The sequence below is a fragment of the Leptinotarsa decemlineata genome, unplaced genomic scaffold (genome assembly GCF_025532065.1).
Source record: "Leptinotarsa decemlineata unplaced genomic scaffold, Ldec_3_MD MMD2_tig00026354_RagTag_RagTag, whole genome shotgun sequence".
Taxonomy (NCBI): Eukaryota; Metazoa; Arthropoda; class Insecta; order Coleoptera; family Chrysomelidae; genus Leptinotarsa; species Leptinotarsa decemlineata.
This window is the reverse complement of record NW_027412702.1, coordinates 9472105-9489714: the sequence shown is the minus strand read 5'-3', so window position 1 is coordinate 9489714 and position 17610 is coordinate 9472105. Positions and strand designations below refer to the sequence as shown.

General features: G+C 34.9%; 1 protein-coding gene and 1 long non-coding RNA gene across 6 annotated transcripts in view; one reads left to right on the top strand and one right to left on the bottom strand.

Moving 5' to 3' along the window:
- Positions 1 to 17610, bottom strand: part of LOC141486454 (uncharacterized) — a 427453-nt gene that overhangs the window by 304379 nt on the left and 105464 nt on the right. For both annotated transcript variants that reach the window (XR_012467850.1, XR_012467849.1), the window contains one exon: positions 16037 to 16063. This is a non-coding gene — a long non-coding RNA (uncharacterized lncRNA). The remainder of the gene's footprint in view (positions 1 to 16036; positions 16064 to 17610) is intronic.
- Positions 1338 to 17610, top strand: part of LOC141486451 (uncharacterized) — a 176584-nt gene continuing 160311 nt past the window's right edge. For 2 of the 4 annotated variants that reach the window (XM_074184458.1, XM_074184457.1), the window contains exon 1: positions 1340 to 2954. In XM_074184458.1, the coding sequence (XP_074040559.1) occupies positions 1655 to 2954 (1300 nt within the window). In that variant the 5' untranslated portion in view covers positions 1340 to 1654. Of the gene's footprint in view, positions 2955 to 17610 lie in introns of all 4 variants that reach the window. The other 2 variants (XM_074184459.1, XM_074184460.1) reach the window with 2 other exon arrangements.

Below are 17610 nucleotides of genomic sequence, written 5' to 3'. Positions count from 1 at the left end.
GACTATCGAAAGTATACTTGATTATTTGGTGAAGATGAAAAATATCAATAGTGAAACATACCAAAAATATGCAAAATGTAGCAAAAAGGGAAACGAAATTAGCGAATATCAGTGGAAATTCTTTAGGCAAATCTGAACATGAAAAAGTTGTTATTAAAATGTAAGATTTTGTAGTCAGAAACAGTAATCCTAGTCATCAAAATTGATCCATTGTTTCTACGCATGTGCATTATATCTATAGGTTTCTAACGGTAAGGTTCTGTGAGTAGGGCGATTCTGTGAAAACCTTTTTCCAAATATAAATAATATTCTAGAAACACAAACACATTCAAACGTTCATAGAAGGTTTGAACCACACAATCATCTAAAAGAAATACACTATGTAAACCAGAAAACTGATTGGACACTATTTTTTTATGAAAGATTCAATGGGTATAATTACTGATAATTTTCCAAAGAAAAACTGCCAGCTTTGATAGAAGATATTTCCATTTTGGTAAGAAATCGATTGTGGATTATGTACGAAAGGGTGCCAGCATGCTTTATTTTCCTGGAAGGCAAATATTCAAATAAAAATTACAATAATTGCGGAATAGATCGCCTAGGATCATAGCCATAATTTAGACTTTCCGTGGGGTTATCTCCAAACTTTGGTTCAAAACACAACTATTTATACTAAGGAGGAGATGAAAAATCGCATCATAGTTTTTCGTTATACAGAAACAAAAACAGTCCATGTACTTTCCAAAAAATAAGGGGCATGAGTTGGACATAATAATTTTTTATGTGCTTGTAGGGAAATTTTGTAATAGCACTCCAAAAAGTATTCAGAATGATATCATAATTCAAATTATTCTCATGAATTTTTTTTTGCAAGATAAAAATAAATTTTTGGTGAAACTGTAAATCAATAAGAAAAAACAATGAAAGCAGAGTTTTACGTTCATCTTTGAAATGATTGAGTGGAAAACCCAAATTGACGCCACTGGCAAGGATGAAACATGAGCTGTCGGCAGAACATGCCTTGACATAAGATGTGTACTAAATTATTATAAGGTTTATAAATACATTTCGGCGAATTTTTGACGAACTGAATGGCAAAATCAGAAAACTAATAAAATTACTCTACATTTCAACTAAAAAAAAATGAAAATACAACTTTGGAAATGTAGAAAACCAACTCCACCGGCTACCTTACAGCAAGACGTCGTCAAAACCCGCCCTTATCAAACCACCCTTAGAAGTCAGAAGCAATAGCAAAGTTTCCGCGAAGTTCAGGCGTCGATTCGAGTAGAGTCCCGTCGACAACGCTCCGATGCGATGCCGGCAGTAGTGGGGAGGCGCGCTGCTTCAGTGCAGCTTGAGCCTCGCTACAGAAAACATTGTCTACGCGACGACACCCCGTTACCGATAGATCAGAGAACGCGACGACTTCGAAACGTGTGCGATCACCAGTGCCGCGACGCCGACGATGCAGTGCTACCGCCCCCAGTGACATGTGTGTGAAAGGCGGCGGTGACCATTGGGAAGATGAAGCAGCACCGACTGTTGCACCACCGAATAATCTTCCGCCTCCTGGACGTCAGATATTATCACCGCAAGGACTCCGGCCCGTGAACCTCTCCTGAGTCGAACGGACAAGCGCGACTTAGACATGTACCAAAAATGTGTATGTTTTCTATTTCTAGTGATCTTAGCCATTTTGAGTTGTTCCGGTTTCCGCATAGATAACTTAGCCATGACGGATTTGACTAAGAAGTACCCCGAGACGAGCGACAGGCATTCGCGAGACGTCCAGAGACCGCACCACAGAATCCGACACCACCGATTGTGGCGAACTCAAGCGGCGCACAACCGAAACGCCAAACCCCACATAGACGCGATCGTCTATCCGCCAAACGAAGTCAACTACCCCAAACCCGACGAACTCAAAAACCCCCCGGGCGAACTTAACTTTCCCCCCAGTGAACCGTTTTTCTGGGATTCGCCCTCCAGACTGTTCCCGAGCGAAGATGACCAGTCTAGACCAAACACGAGCGAAGTCAATCAATACGGTCTTGCCGTGAGCGAGACCACCTGGCCTCCGAGATCTAGACATCTAGTGAGTAAAGTCGATTCCCGCTTTACCGAACCTCGTGACCAAACACTCCCTAGAGGTAGACCACGCCCGAGCGAAGTAAGCCAGCCCGGACCTCCGGTGAGCGAAACCGACTGGCCTCGCGACCAATCGCTGCCAAAGGCTAAACCTCTGACGAGCAAAGTCATTTCCCACTCTATACCGCTCGCGAGCGGAGTCAATCCATTCGGAATTTCGGCAAGCGAAGTCAAGCAACCCGAACTTCTGGAGAGCAGAGTCGTCTGGTCTCGCGACCAACCATTCCCGTGGTCTAGACTTTCCTCTCGCTCTAGACTTACCTCGAGCGAAGTAGATCGCCAAGTCGACCCGCTCTATGACAGCACCTCAACCCGAAGCGAAGTCAACATTTTGACGACGCTTTTTCCAAGCGAGACGCTCGCTCAGATCCCGCCGACCGACCTACTTCCGACCCTTATCTCGAGGTCGCAGAGATCTTCTTCGAAAGAGCCGCGTGCGAGAAGAGCCAAGAAAAAGAAGAGAAAGAAGAAGGCCTCGTGGTCTTCTGTCCAAAAGGAAAACTTCTTGGCGATGGCAAAGCAGGCCAAGTTCGTGATCTTGGCCATAGCCGAATCGAAAAACACCAACGAGTCTTGTAGTGGTTATTTCAAAGTGATTGCGGACTTTAAGAACAACACCAAATCGTACTTCCATCTGCACAGGAAGATGGTAACGATGGAGTGCGACAAAGCGAAGAAGCTGCAGCTACAGAAAAAGTACTTGCTGTTGCTGGACGACGGCTTCGGATTGAAAGACTATCGGAAGTCGCCGAAGGAGTCATTCCTGCACAAAATACGAAAGCTCGACAACAAGAGTTTTGGTAAGTTCTGAGTTTTGATTTTTCTATTGAACGATAGTTTCGCATCATCTCATCTTCAGATTATGACACCTTCATCTAGAATTTTGGCCAGCGAGAAATATCATACACGAATGTGGTACTTCAAATGTGTATAGGGTATAAATTTGAAATCAACAATTTACTTTTTGCTTTTCAAAACCTTATGTACTTATTTTTTAACAATATTCAAAGTTGATCATCAGATGGAATGGGCCCGAGTTTTGTTGTTGCTGAAAATAAAACCAAAGTTCATGCTACACATGATGAAACATTAAATGATGACAATGCATGATCATCTCATTTTTTCAAATCATTACAGATTTACCTACTTTTTGACACTTAGATTTGAAGTTATAGACCTTTCAATACAGGTATCTAATTTACAAATCGTTTTATCGTGAACTTGAATTCAAGTTGAAACAGCTCAATTCACAATATTTTTATGAATTAAATTATCGCTAATCGCTATATAAAATTGTCCCTGAACCGAAGTGATATTGAAAAATGGACATTAAGGGGGCATACATGAAGATTGGCTCGTTCTAAAAAAACGAATTGTTCTTTTAGATAATTTGGTTGAAAAATGGATTTTTTTATAACAATAGAACTTAAAGACGAGTGAAAATCTGTTTCACTACAATAAATATTCAAACGAAGTTATGAGATATACCTATTTTCCAAAATTCGAAGTTGATTCTATTTGATCAAAAATAAAATTTTACGTATCGTACATTATCTATTGCTCGTATCATCTTACGCATCAAATTTAATTATCTATCTTCAAATGACTGATAAATATTGATATGCATATCATTTTGAAAAAAAAATGTAAAATTTTTAGTTTGACTAGTTAACTTTATTCTTGGTCTTGCATTCATTTGCAATGCAGGAATAGCAACTTTTCCATTCAAATCCATATCAATTGCAGTAATTCTCAAATTTAAATTGGTCGACTTTTTTTTCCTCAAATGAATCAAACATGTTTCAACATATTCGAATCCAAGGAAAGGGAAGAAGTGGCCAAAAAAACACTACGAATATATGTTTGGATAATTCTATTGAAAAATAAGCAAGATGTAAACAGAAGATTACACAACAGTTGACTTCATTTCAAAAGGGTATTATTTTGACACTTTGCGAAAATTGAACAAAATACATTTGTGTTTAAACATCACACCTTCTATAATAGTTGGCATTTGTGATCAACTTAGTGTTCTTATCATCCAATACCTATTATTGCCTTATCAAAACATTTTTTTCTCCTGGAATTGATAACGTTAAATCTGTTAGTATACTTTTTCCCCTTAATTTGGCGTATATAGAATCTTGTATCAAAATGAATTATTTTGTTAATAATGACTCAAAAAAATGTGTTTCAAATCATAATTTTTTTCTGTAATACAGCTAGGATATATTACGCCTACCCTTACATATAAGACTGGTGAATAACATTTTTGATTTCAGAAATATTTTTTCATCATTATCATCATGTTGAACACCTACTTATATAGGATGAATATCAATATACCTACACCCTAGAAAATTTACCAAAAAATTAATCAGTGTAAATGAAATTATTTCGAGTGGATATGTATATAAACAACTGAATCAGCATCTACGAAGATAAATATTTCAAATACCTTCGATCAAATACATGTAGGTGTGTATGTTAAACAGACGTAAGTTAACTGTCACCGATCTGAAACAATCGCAAATTAAAAATGATGGCTAGACTGATACGATGTTGTTTATTTTCTAAGTCAATTGCTACAATAGCATTTAAGACAATCTAGAGTCATAGATGACTAGGGTTTTGCCATTTTAAGTATACATTAGGAAAATTGGAAAAAGTTATATTTTTAGATGGGATATTTTATTCTCGAATATATTCTGAAAATACCAGTGTTAACGTAACCCAAGAGTGGTATATTGCAAGTTTCAAGAAACCTGAACACCAGTACACTAGACTAAGCCTAATGTACTGAAAAATGTATTTTTGAAAAAGATACCGCATAAATTAGAATCAAGAGAAACATTGTTAGCTACACACATATACAACGCATTAATGGGATAATATGAATCAGGACAAATTCTTTCGTATTACGAGAGACACATGATTTTAAAATATGTAAAACGATTTGTTTAAAAGAAAATAGATATTATTTGAAATATAAATCCAAAAGTAGCAGGTTGGGTGGAAACATAATCAGCTAGTTTAGTTCTGTTGAGTCCCAAGTTTCTTTAATTTTCCTCAGCATGATCAGGAGATGACCAAAACTACTACAGAAAATATTGTCTTTTTTACAAATTGTATCAAATATTTTCCCATATAGGTGATCTCAAGTGTTTCTAGAAAAATTGGGAAAACCCCTACTTAGTTCGGTTTTTCATTTTTTTTTTACATTAATTTTCACGATATCTTCTGGAAATTCACTAGTTCACGTTTTCATCATTCTGTAATTCTTTTTCAATTGTTTTTTTTTCAAAGAAAAGTACCATTACTTTGGCAAAAATATTATATTCACTGGTAAAACTTTTTTACATTTCCTGCCATTTTTTTTTCATGGAATTGTTACTTCTTGTGTACTATCGGGAAAATGTTTCAATGCAGCTGATTTGAAAAAACTGTTTCTATAAGTTTAATATTATCAAAAAGTACAGTTTTTAAGTACGAATCGGTACGTTTCATTTAAGTTTCGTTAGAAATAAATAATATTCATGGTAAAAAATTTATTTACATTGCAGTGTAGATCTTTTCATTACCAAGATCTAATTTCGGTGGAAAATAAGGAAAATCAATTTCCATCCCTATAAGGTTATTCCTAATCATCACTCTTGAGTTGGATTTACTTTCTTCCATATTTTTTGTGAAATCTCTAATTGCAACGATTTGTCAAGTACTTACTTCATTTAATGATATTATATTTTATTTTACATTTTCTGAATTTTTTTCCATAGTATTGTTACCATCTCGAAGAGGTAATTCAAACAAAAATACCACTTTCCATTTTTTTCACAACGTGGTGTGTTTAAGTTAAAAGTAGGGTATTTTTTAGGTTTAATTTGGAAATTGAATGTTATACTGAAAATTTCGATTAGGGCAAATTATACTATGGTGGGAACAAAAAAAGGTGACTCTCAACCAAATATCGTTAAAAATGATTTAGCTTTGTAGAAGAAACTTGAAACGAAAAATCCTGTTCTTCCTATTTTACACGGAAAATTTCAGATAATGTAGTTGTAGGTTTGTATATTTCTTACACTTTTTGAATTCAAATTTTTCTGATAGTAGGTTTAGTTTCGGCTATGAAAAAACGTTTTCCACCCCATTTTATTTCCCATACCTTTAATCAACTTTAATTCATTTTTTCTGTAATGAGCACACTATTTTATTCCTTTCGTCACTATTTTTATGCTGTTAGGAGGGAATGTTCCTATATGTTTTCATGTTCCTGTATGTTCATATGTTCTCAAATATTCATGTTGCCACATAATTTATCAAGACAGATGAAACGTATATTTACTGTGCAATCATTTTCATTATTTTCGCAAATTCAGCTGCCTCCTCTCGAAACGTATTTATTAATTGTCGCGTCGTCGTCTAGTAGGCCATGGTTTAATAATTATAAGGCGATAACACAATTGCATAAACTTGTTAAAGCTTGTCAGCCGATGAGAGGTGCTCATTCATTCAAGGTGTATATCGCGAGCGTTCGCAGATATATAGTTGAAAGGAAACGGGAGTTTATCGCAAATTAGCAACTACATATTTTTCGGAACGTTGAATGGATTTACTGATTTACTCACAGTACCTTATTAACATTTCAGCACGACCATGATATAACAATAATTAAACACAAAAAATTACCTACATGGTATCATATTTTCTTTTATTTTATACAGGAAAACCCTAATTCAGTGAACCATCAAACGTCTGTGGAGAACAAAATGACATATTGAGCTCAACGTTTGGTTGCGACACGCCCCGGCTCCGCACGGGTGCAATGCTGATCCTTAATATGAATTTACCCACCGGAAATTCAAGGGCATGGAGAAATAGTGATTAAAATATATTTGTTTTACAGACGCGGCTATTTTACCCGCAGCTGAAGCCGAGTCCTTGTTGCACATCTATAAACTTGAAAACATGGCTGCTTTCACACTGATATCATATATCACACTTTCCTGAATCCACATACTTAGTTCCTATCAATCATCAATAGTTTATTGCATCCAAATCGAAAATTCTGATTAACTTTCACTTCAAAATATTTCAAGTTAATATCAGGCATTTGCTCCGATAAGCAACATTAGTGGAGCCAGGAGAATACTTTTATTGATGATTCGACAAATAGGAGTCGAATAATTTTATCGGTCGATTCAATCGTTATCACAACGTTGATCTTTATTGTCACTTGAACTTGCAATGCCCTTTCAAAACACAAAAAATATTCAATCGTAATGAATACAGAAATATAATTTCATATTACCATCATCAACAATTTTTTTAAGAAAATTATATCCCGTACTAAGGTAGAAATCGCGATAGAAAATACATATCATTACAGCTTCTACATGGAAAAATATATTTTGACATTCTTTTTATCTTATTTTAGTGATAACTAGCAGTTCCATAGAATCCCACTGCAACTCAATATTAATTTTTGGAAAAAACTACAATTTGAGTTTAGGTGATAGATCCAAGTTCATTCCATAAGCTGTCAAGGAGTATAAGATAGAGAAAATAACTTTTGTCTGATTTCTACTACGATTTTCATTTGTAACATCCGATTTGTTAAACTATTTTCAAGTAAACTGATACATTCTCACAAACAAGTCCTCAAATATACAGTGGCACAGTCAGTGTGCTTCTTACAATAGATACCTGAAATAACAAATGTTACCTGAATTATCAATTCCTATACTGAAAAAATAACTTATTCATAAACTCATCGAGAAATTAATACAAATCATGAAACAACAACAAAACTCAATTGGCGATCCGGGACGCTCTGGATTCTGCTATTTTTTGCTCACGAAGAGAATTCAACAAGTACCCCAAGAATTCGGAGCAATCCTCCTGTTGTCCTAACTAGTGGACTTCAAAAGACTCTAGGATATCGGTTGGTGGGAAAGATGATACATTCTTACAAAACTGCAACTGCATGAACATTTGTTTGAGTTTGGTGAATAAGTAGGAAACACTCTCGTTCTCGTTCATCGTTAAAACCGTATTCTTGAAATTCTTCGTCATGAGCAACACTTGTAAAATGCTATTCATGTAGCAAGTGTTTCCTAAATTATCCAGTCCAATTTTCTTCACAAGATTTTCAGGACAAATGTCTACTGATTCGTAAGGAAGAACAATAACTATTTGACTTTTATAACATATCCAAATTACCAATTATTGACCCAAAAACTTATTTGAGGATTTTTTAAACTACCAATGGATCCTTAGTATTGCATAGTTCTAGTTAGTCTTTGAGGGTTTTGAAATTGGGGTTTTTTAAATAATTTATTTTCACAAACTTCTTCTCAAAAATATCACGACATGTTTTACTCTCACAGTACAGTTTGAATAACATACTAAAAGTCACTTCTTTACGATCATAATCACCTAGAGCATCTACTCAAATTTTATATTTCTAAAGTACATCCTTAATTATGATTAACTAGGGCATATTATACCAATTATACATCAATAATAATTTGTCTATGAAGAATGGGATAACGTCGGTTTCTAAGAAAACAAGTTCAGTTTCTGATTATCTGGCCTGTATAACCTGCTGAACAGTCACCACACCACATACAGTCTATATATGCATTTGGAAGCATAAAAACCTCAATTTCAAAACCCTCGAAGACCAACTAGATCTATGCAGCTCTTCCTTTTGAATTTGTGAATTTTGACAACTAGTTTAGGATACTTTGGTAGTTAGAGAAATTCACAAGTAGGTTTTTGGATAAATTGTCGGTAATTTTGATATGTTATAAAAGTTAAATAGTTATTGTTTCAGTATTGGTATTGATACTTCAGGTAACATTTATCATATCAGGTACCAAAAGCACACTGACTGTATCATTGTATATATTGGAAATAAATAAATTTTATGGAAACCCCAATTGCAAAACCCTCAATGACCAACTAAATCTATGCAGCTCTTCCTTTTGAATTTGTGAATTTTGACAACTAGTTTAGGATCCATTGGTAGTTGGAGAAATCCACAAGTAGGTTTTTAGATCAATTGTCTTTAGTTTTGATATGTTATAAAAGTTAAATAGTTATTGTTTTAATATTGATAATGATACTTCAGGTAACATTTGTTATATCAGATAGCTATTACAGGTACCAAAAGCACACTGACTGTATCATTGTATATTTGAGGACTTGTTCGTCAAAATGCATCAGCTCACTTGAAAATGATTAAACAAACTGAAACCAGTCGTAACAAAAAAAATCAGACAAAAGTTATTTTCTTTATTCTGTATTCAATATGAATAGGTCAGTAAATAGGTCATCAATCGAACTTTCAAGGAGTATTTTCCAAGTCACTATCAATTGCACAAATTGATCCATTTATAAATCAAATTTATTTGAAACGCTATAGATTGAAAGTACACACATCTTGTGAACGGGTGACATAACCTTAAACGGTTAAAACGTCAGTCTAATCATTATTATATTGGAATTCTCTACGAGTCATCTTTGCTATGCGTTTATTATTACACAGATTACCTCATGGGAGGAATTAGAAACATATCAATTATACTAATGAAGACATTGAATTCTACAGGTGAAAACTGTCGTTCGCATATACTGGGTCAGTTATAAGTTAAAATATATTCCCACGTCATGATTTAGAATATTATTGAGATTCTGAAAGCCATTAAACAAGAATTCAAGAGTGTTTCTTCATAATGTGCGATGTGAATCTACATGAAAAATGATAAGATGATGTATAAACTATGGTCCAAACATGCTTCGTTACGAAAATGCAAAGTGTTTAAGAGAAAAATGAAAATTATTCAATATTTCCGAAACCATTTGGGATATTTTAGTGATATTGGGTAAGCAGTGATAATTAATGAAAGATTATATTTTCAATAGAAAATATTATTTTCCATTTCAAAAGTGGCGTGGATACTTCGATATTTTTGATTTTTGATTTTTTCAAAAATAAAATTTATTTTTGAATTCCTCGGTTAAAACAGGATAAGAATGTCCTGAATTTCTTCATTCTTGGAACGGTTGATAGAAACATTGTTGAAAATGTTTCTCTTCACCCAATATGGATGTTTTTGCTGTTCTGTTTAGATGTATTCATAGATGAGAGCTGTTGAATGAGAACTCAAGATCTCTTAAATATTTTTTCCGTGTGGTATTTAAAATCAAAAAACACAAAGAGGTCGAAAAATTTACATGAGTTTCGAAATCAAGTCGGGGTGGAAATTACTAGAACAATTTCATCAATTATTATTCGCAATAAGCCAGAGGGGCGTGTTCTAGATTTCGCATAACCTTTTTCGAAAAATAATGTAAATTTTCAATTTCAAGAACCATAAAAAATATTCTCACACCGATCACAAATCGACACCCAAAAGCGACATAGTTCGATCGTTCGAATCCGTCATCTTCTCACTAAACGAACATGTAAGTACTTAGCTCGTTAACCTCGCGAAGATTCCAAACAAAAACTCATCGTTCTCAGGAAAAAACAACGACTTCCTCAAATTTTAGTGTGCAATCAACTCGACATGAATATTTATATGGCAAACGAGCACATCAAAGAAGCAACCATTGCTCCTTTTTATCAATATTTTAATGCACGTTAGAATAGTCGTAATTAAAAAAGTCTCACTGTATAGTCGTAAATTTTTTTCGACGATCGCGCTTCAGAAATGAGTCTCTCAACAACTCATTCGTCGCAACAGGGCCGGATCGGACGTTGTCATTTTAAATACAAAGTTAATCTAGAGTAAAGTTTGGTAAAGTTTAACTAATATAAATAATATAAAGATGATAATATAAAGATGATGATATCAGGATAACATTGTTATCCTGATATCATCATCTATGGCATAGAAAAAGATATGTTTTTCCAACAAACTGTTAAAACGACTCATATCCAATTTCGTAGACCAGTAAAGTCTGGTGTCGTTCAACACGTCATATCCAGAAGTATGGTGACAACAGATTCTAGCATGAGAGCTATGAACAGACAAAAGTTCCACTCCATTATTCATTTGGATTCACTATTTTTCAGAGATTCCGAATTCAACAGGGATAGTATTGAGGCAGAAATCAGTAGCTGCTTTCACAATTCCATAAAGCTGTTGAGAAATTCACGAATTACAATTATGTCAAGTTCTCGAAAATGGAAATTTTAGTTCCACCATATATTTTAATTTGCATCCTCCTCTTTTCAGATAGACAATCATTATCTAGGTATTTTTATTGGGACATGGAAATAATTCATGTCGAGTGACTTCACGGAAGCCCTGCAACAAATTATTTAACAAGGACTTTAATCAGTTATTTCAAGAATGTCGTCGAAATAATGACTTGTCTTGAATAGTTTAACGAATCTGAAGCCGCGCATGACCGATATGTCGGCCAGCGAACAAACACATGACATCACCGCAATAGGAATGCAGTCGGCAACCGACGGTTAAACTTTTGTTGAGTACCGAAATGACAACAGAATTCTAGAACGATCGTTACCGATATATAAGGTCGGCTTCTCGACCCAAAAGGGCAGTGGAGTTCAGAGAGTGAATCGAGTGGTTGAACAAGGAATTCAAATAGTGGAAATAAATTAAGCGTTAGTTGCTAAGTAAATTAATTAGTTTGTGACTATTGAAATATTATTGGAAATAAATTTGTTTAAGACAGTTAATTCTCTAATTTGTTACAATAGCTATATTGTGTTGCTGGTAGAATATAATAATTATTTCAAAGTTAAACGATTTACGAGATGGCTCTTTGTTACACTTTCAATAAAATAAGTAAGTGCTTGTCACTAGTCTCAAAGAAATTGTTGAGGACAGTTAGATTCCATCTTTATGGAAAAACTTCTACTTCCATACTTTTGGAAAAACGTTAACTTCTATTGTGTGCACTGTCTGTAAGCAAACATCGTTATGAGGCTAAACTCAAAAATCATATCAAAATCTAGAATTAGAGTCAGTTATTAAAAACAACAGACCCCTATACCCAGATTGATTTAATTTTCTAAAAATTTGAACTGATTTATATAGACATTGTGAACATGGTTAACATCTTTATATGAAACTCAACTAAAAATTGAATATTAACTTAAAATATTTCCTATGGCTAGAAGAGAAACGAATCGATTGCTTCGTATCAAGTCTTACAAAGTAACTCACAGTATTCATTTCAGATCGTCCTTGTACCCATCCTATCTGCCTCGGCTTGCCGAGATCAATGATGTGTGTCACATTATGTGCAAATTCGATAATTGAGATCATCCTAGACTAAACAATGATACACTATGGATTCTTCGACTCTGTTCTTCTCAAAGTCAATCAAGGTCAATGAAAAAATCCGCGTTACTTCACCAACAGAGATTGCGATCAAAGTGATTTGAACTGAAACAAATATCAGATTTGATAATACGAAACTCAAATGCAACTGAAACGGTCAGCAGAAACATCGCTTTCTCAATCACATCTTTATTCATATTCATTCTAGAATCCAGTTAGATTATATGAATCATTGCATTTTTTGGAAGTATTCTATTTGCTTTCATGACCGAATATAACACTATTTTTTTACCTACTTTTTTTTTACCATTGCAATCTCATGGACCATTGCAATCTCTTTCATGACACCCAGTCCGACACTTTGTTGCCCTGTATTAGTTTGTACAGGTACCTCGTTGGATCGATCCCATTTTATTCGGGACATAACGTAGGCTCCATAGGTTGCTTGCCACATGTGATCGATCCAGTGTGTATATTAACCTCAACATCATAGGTTTTCCAGTTCATACCCGTTCTCATGAGTCAACTTAGACGCGAAATACGAGGGGTCACTTACTGTTCATTTTTTTGTTTGACAGCCGACATATTATGTGGGGGTCAAAATGATGGAAAAACGGAAGTAACATACACAACTGTTTTACGAAACGCTCATAACATAGGTTATTTTTCTGGGAAGTAGCCCTGGTAGTGTTCTTTAAACCAAACGTTTAGTGCTCTCTGCGTTTGTACAATATACTTCGATCTCTTAGATCGCCGTCTTTCTCGATTCACATGATCGCGGAAAGACCTCGCACCATAAAAAACGATCTTCTTATCCTGTCTCGTCTCGACTAGTGGCGGAAGTGTGACGGACCAATTCGAATTTCTCATCCGAAATCGGTCATATTGTGTCAGACGATAATGGAGCGGCTTCGCGGTCCGGTGGTTAGACCGCCGCCGTTTCGTGTTCAGCGGAGTGCGTAAGAAAGAGGAGCCACCATAATAATACGCGACTGTGACACACTTTTTTGTTGTATCGCGTACGCGACGGCACATTTGACCATAATTGTTTTGTGATATTGTCGTGTGAGCGATCCGCCTCAGAGAGAGATTATTAGCGAGACGTTTCGACTTATGCAGTACCGAACGGGACACGTTAACCAGATTGTTAAAAAAATACTGATATTCATGCCAACGGGTTAATTTTTTTTGGGATATAGAGAAGAGTTAGAACGGGAAAATTATTGTACCTAATAACCTGACAATGGAAAGGATATGAAAGTTTCTAAAAAATTTTGCTACAATAAGAGATCAAAACGTGTCAACAATGATGCAGGAAGAAACAAGGAATGCTTTGAAATCACTGAAATATGAACCAGCCGATTTCGTGACATACTAGATCGACTGAAAAGTTCGTGGGCTAACTCACAGATGGCGTTACTAGTTTTGAATCCATATGATTATTAGTCAACCCCAAACCTTCAACACGTGCACAAATTTCACAGCTGTCGGACTATTAGTTTGTGGGTTAGAACATTTTGTGTGAAGCAACTTTTGTTAGTTCGAAGATTATTGATAATAAGGATTTTAGTGTGTTAAGCTTTAGCTTTTTGGTAAAAAAATACTGTTAAAAGGCTTGAATTGATGAACATTATTCGGCCCATGGAGAAATGGTTCACTATGTTTAAACGATGTGAAATGGTCACCGAGGACGATGCACGCAGTGGACGTCCCAAAGAGGCTGTTAACGACAAAAACATCAAAAAGTCCAGAAATGAATTTTGGATGACCGCAAAGTGGAGTTGAGTATGAGAAAGCTCTGTTGAAAGTGAATGCCGCGCAAGATCACAATCGACCAAAAACAACTGAGCAGTATTTGAAGCTATTGCATCCTATAAAACCTGAATTTATGCGTCGATATGTGACAATGGATAAAACATGGCTCCATTATTTCACACTAGAATTAAAACGATCGTCATCTGAATTAGAATGTACGTGGTAAACCGACTCCAAAGCGCTGATTTAGATCTAAAGTTTATTTTAACAGATTTGTGAAGCTCATGTTTATACATAATTTGTTTTTTGACACTTCAAGAAGTGTTCTGGCGATGTATTGAATCTATTGGAGCCTCTGGAGACACTCTACATTTTGTTTTATGGGAGAGAGGACATTGGTAGATCAAAATCTTCAGATGATGTGGTGCTGCAGGTTTTTCCGGGTTTTCCTGCAGCTGAAAAAGCAAATGCGCTACTGGAATCAATGAAGTCGCCCCGGAGCGCCAATTAATTTTTATTGTTGTCAAATAAATCTATATATCTAAGTGACTATCTCGAAAAGGGAAAGCCGTTTAAAGAACGAAATCAAGGAAAAACGACCCCACTTGTAGAAAAAGAAAGTGCTGTTTCATCAAGACAATGCATCGTGTCACAAATCAATGAAAACGATGACAAAGTTGCATGAAGTGAGCTTTGGATTGCTTTCGCATTCACCGTATTCTCCAGATCTGGCCCCAGCTACTTTTTTCTAGGCTTCAAGAGAATGAACCATGGAAAAAGATTCAGCGCCGTTATATAGGTAATCGTTGAAACTGTGGTCTATTTTGAGGCTAAAGACAAGCCCTTAATATAAACATTGTACGATCGCTCCTTAAGTCAACTGCATTGAATAATATGGACACTTTTTTTATATGTTAGCTTTTTTTCAGCCCAACATTTATAAACGACCGGTCCAGGGTAGGAAAGTCACGTATGTATAATATTACCGATATTATTGAGTTTTTTTTTAATAATGGAAATGTTTAGCAACCCGAGAAGTACACTATGATTTACAGACGATTTGGCAACGAAATTAAAATTTCATTACGAAGAAGACGTATAAAAAGTTCACAACAGACTCAGAAATAGTAGGATAATGTATGAACAATAAAGAAAAATTAAAATTCGAATACATGGGAATACACGGCAACAAATCATAACAATAAACTGGTACGAACAGGCAAGATGATTACAGTCGGCACTAACAATATTATAATTCCAAGAACCTGAATGGTATTCAACTTTTTGGTATGGGAGGAATTAAAATGTAAAAAAAAATGTATTAAAGGAAAATTATAAGCAACACAGGAAATCTTGGAAAGATGAGATGTACTGATCACATTGAACAGAATTCCAGAACGGAAAATTAATGTGAACTTGAGTTTGATGAATCCTATAATAGAAAAGAAACGATGACAGTGATGTCAGCATAACAGAATAATGGAAAGTGAATGGATCAATGATAAAATATTAAAAGGTCACAAAGAGAGGGAAAAGATCATAAAGATTTAGTATGGCTTAGCTTATGAAATATGTCTTAGAAGATGTAAAATAATTCGTGATCATTGGCATCACTGTGATGCTCGCCCAAAGTTTGATCCCAAGCGAAAACATAATAATAAATGTCAACCAAATGCATATCTAGTAAAACGTATTATTGAAACCACCAATAATACCGCCGTTCAACACAAATTTCGATTGGGGTTAATATCACTTATAACTGAATTAACTACAATCATAAGTGGACCTATTTCTACTGAACTTACCTCATTATGTACTGAAGTTATGACAACCTGAAAAAAATATTATTTTTAAGTCTTTTTATCCACTATACATTGAGAAAAAATAAAAAATTGCTTTAGGTTTATTTATCCAATCCGAATAATACTGAAGAGTATATTTTATATTCTACTCAGTAAACGACTGAACGCATTTAGATAAGACTTAACATAAATACAGCATATACATCAGGTTTTGTTACTGTACCTGTTGATTGACTGACACTCTTATATTAACGTACAGCCGAAGCTACTGAACTTGAAATATGCAGGTAGGTTCTTTGTATAGCGTAAATAAGCATCATACAAGGGAATCAGGAATTTCCACCCTTACGGGTGTGGGGGTTGAATTTCGTCAATCTTGAAGTTGGAAACCTGAAGCTTTGGGTTAATAAAAAATTATTGTAACTATTTGTTTAAAATGGTCTGTCACGAAACTTAATGTGACAAACCAAATTCTACGCGAGCAAAGTAGGAGGCAACTACTAGTCAATAATATTTGCCAAGAAACTAAATGCTGAATTGTATTTCACATTTATTCAAAGACATAGCCTGTAAATGTCCGTTACGGCGTATGCGTAACAACATCCAACACCCGAATTACGTCGTAAACTCGACCGACTATTCATTATGAAATACGGCGCTTGCATACATTTCCCAAAGGTCATGCGGTAACAATAAATACTACTCAAAATTTCGTGACAAATCTATATTTAACGAAAAAGTTAAGACGTTTCCTCCCTACCATTAATCAAAAAAGTATTCACGGTTCGTTAAAGGCGAGTAAACGCGTCCGTCTCTGATCTTTTTGACACCGTTCTAATTTTTACTGCATCGACGACTTATGCAATTTAGTTGTTTTTCTCGCAGTTTCAACCGAATAACATCAACCAAAAATAAGGTGTTTGTTTCAGGTGTTTGCCGAAACAAACGATATTTTCTGAGATATCAAAAATATTTCTCATAGATTTTTAGTAAAGTTTCATATTCTGCAGAAAATAAATACAGTTTGTCCCAAGAAGTTAGAAAAGGTGTGATAGATTAAAAATATTAATTTTATTTCAAACTGTTTGAACAAGTTGGTCTTGATCGTGGAGCTGAAACCACCTTCTTTCCAGATAATGCACCATTTTTGTTCACGATGGTTCGAAATGTTATTGAGAAAAGTTATCCAGTATAAGAAATTATGGCCCTTCACTCAAGCCTGTATAAAATTTGAATAAGACTCAGGTACTTCGATTTTTTGAACAAAATAAATAATATTTATTCAAAAATAATATTCACAAAACGTGTATATTGTTTGTGTCCTGCACAGCTACGATATATTTACCTTGTAATATAAGGTAAATATGTCGAATTGAAGGGGTTATATTTTTAGGAGTGATTAATTTTTTGGGAAAGAAAGTTTTTGGCTTTCTACTACTCCATCTATACATCCATTGTTTCGAAAGAATTATTTTCTTTCGTGTAATTCAATGTTTATATGAAAGTAGCTGTTTCAGGAGGACTTTCTTTCAGTTTGTGTCTGAAAGTTACTTCTTTGCATGATCTACACATTCATG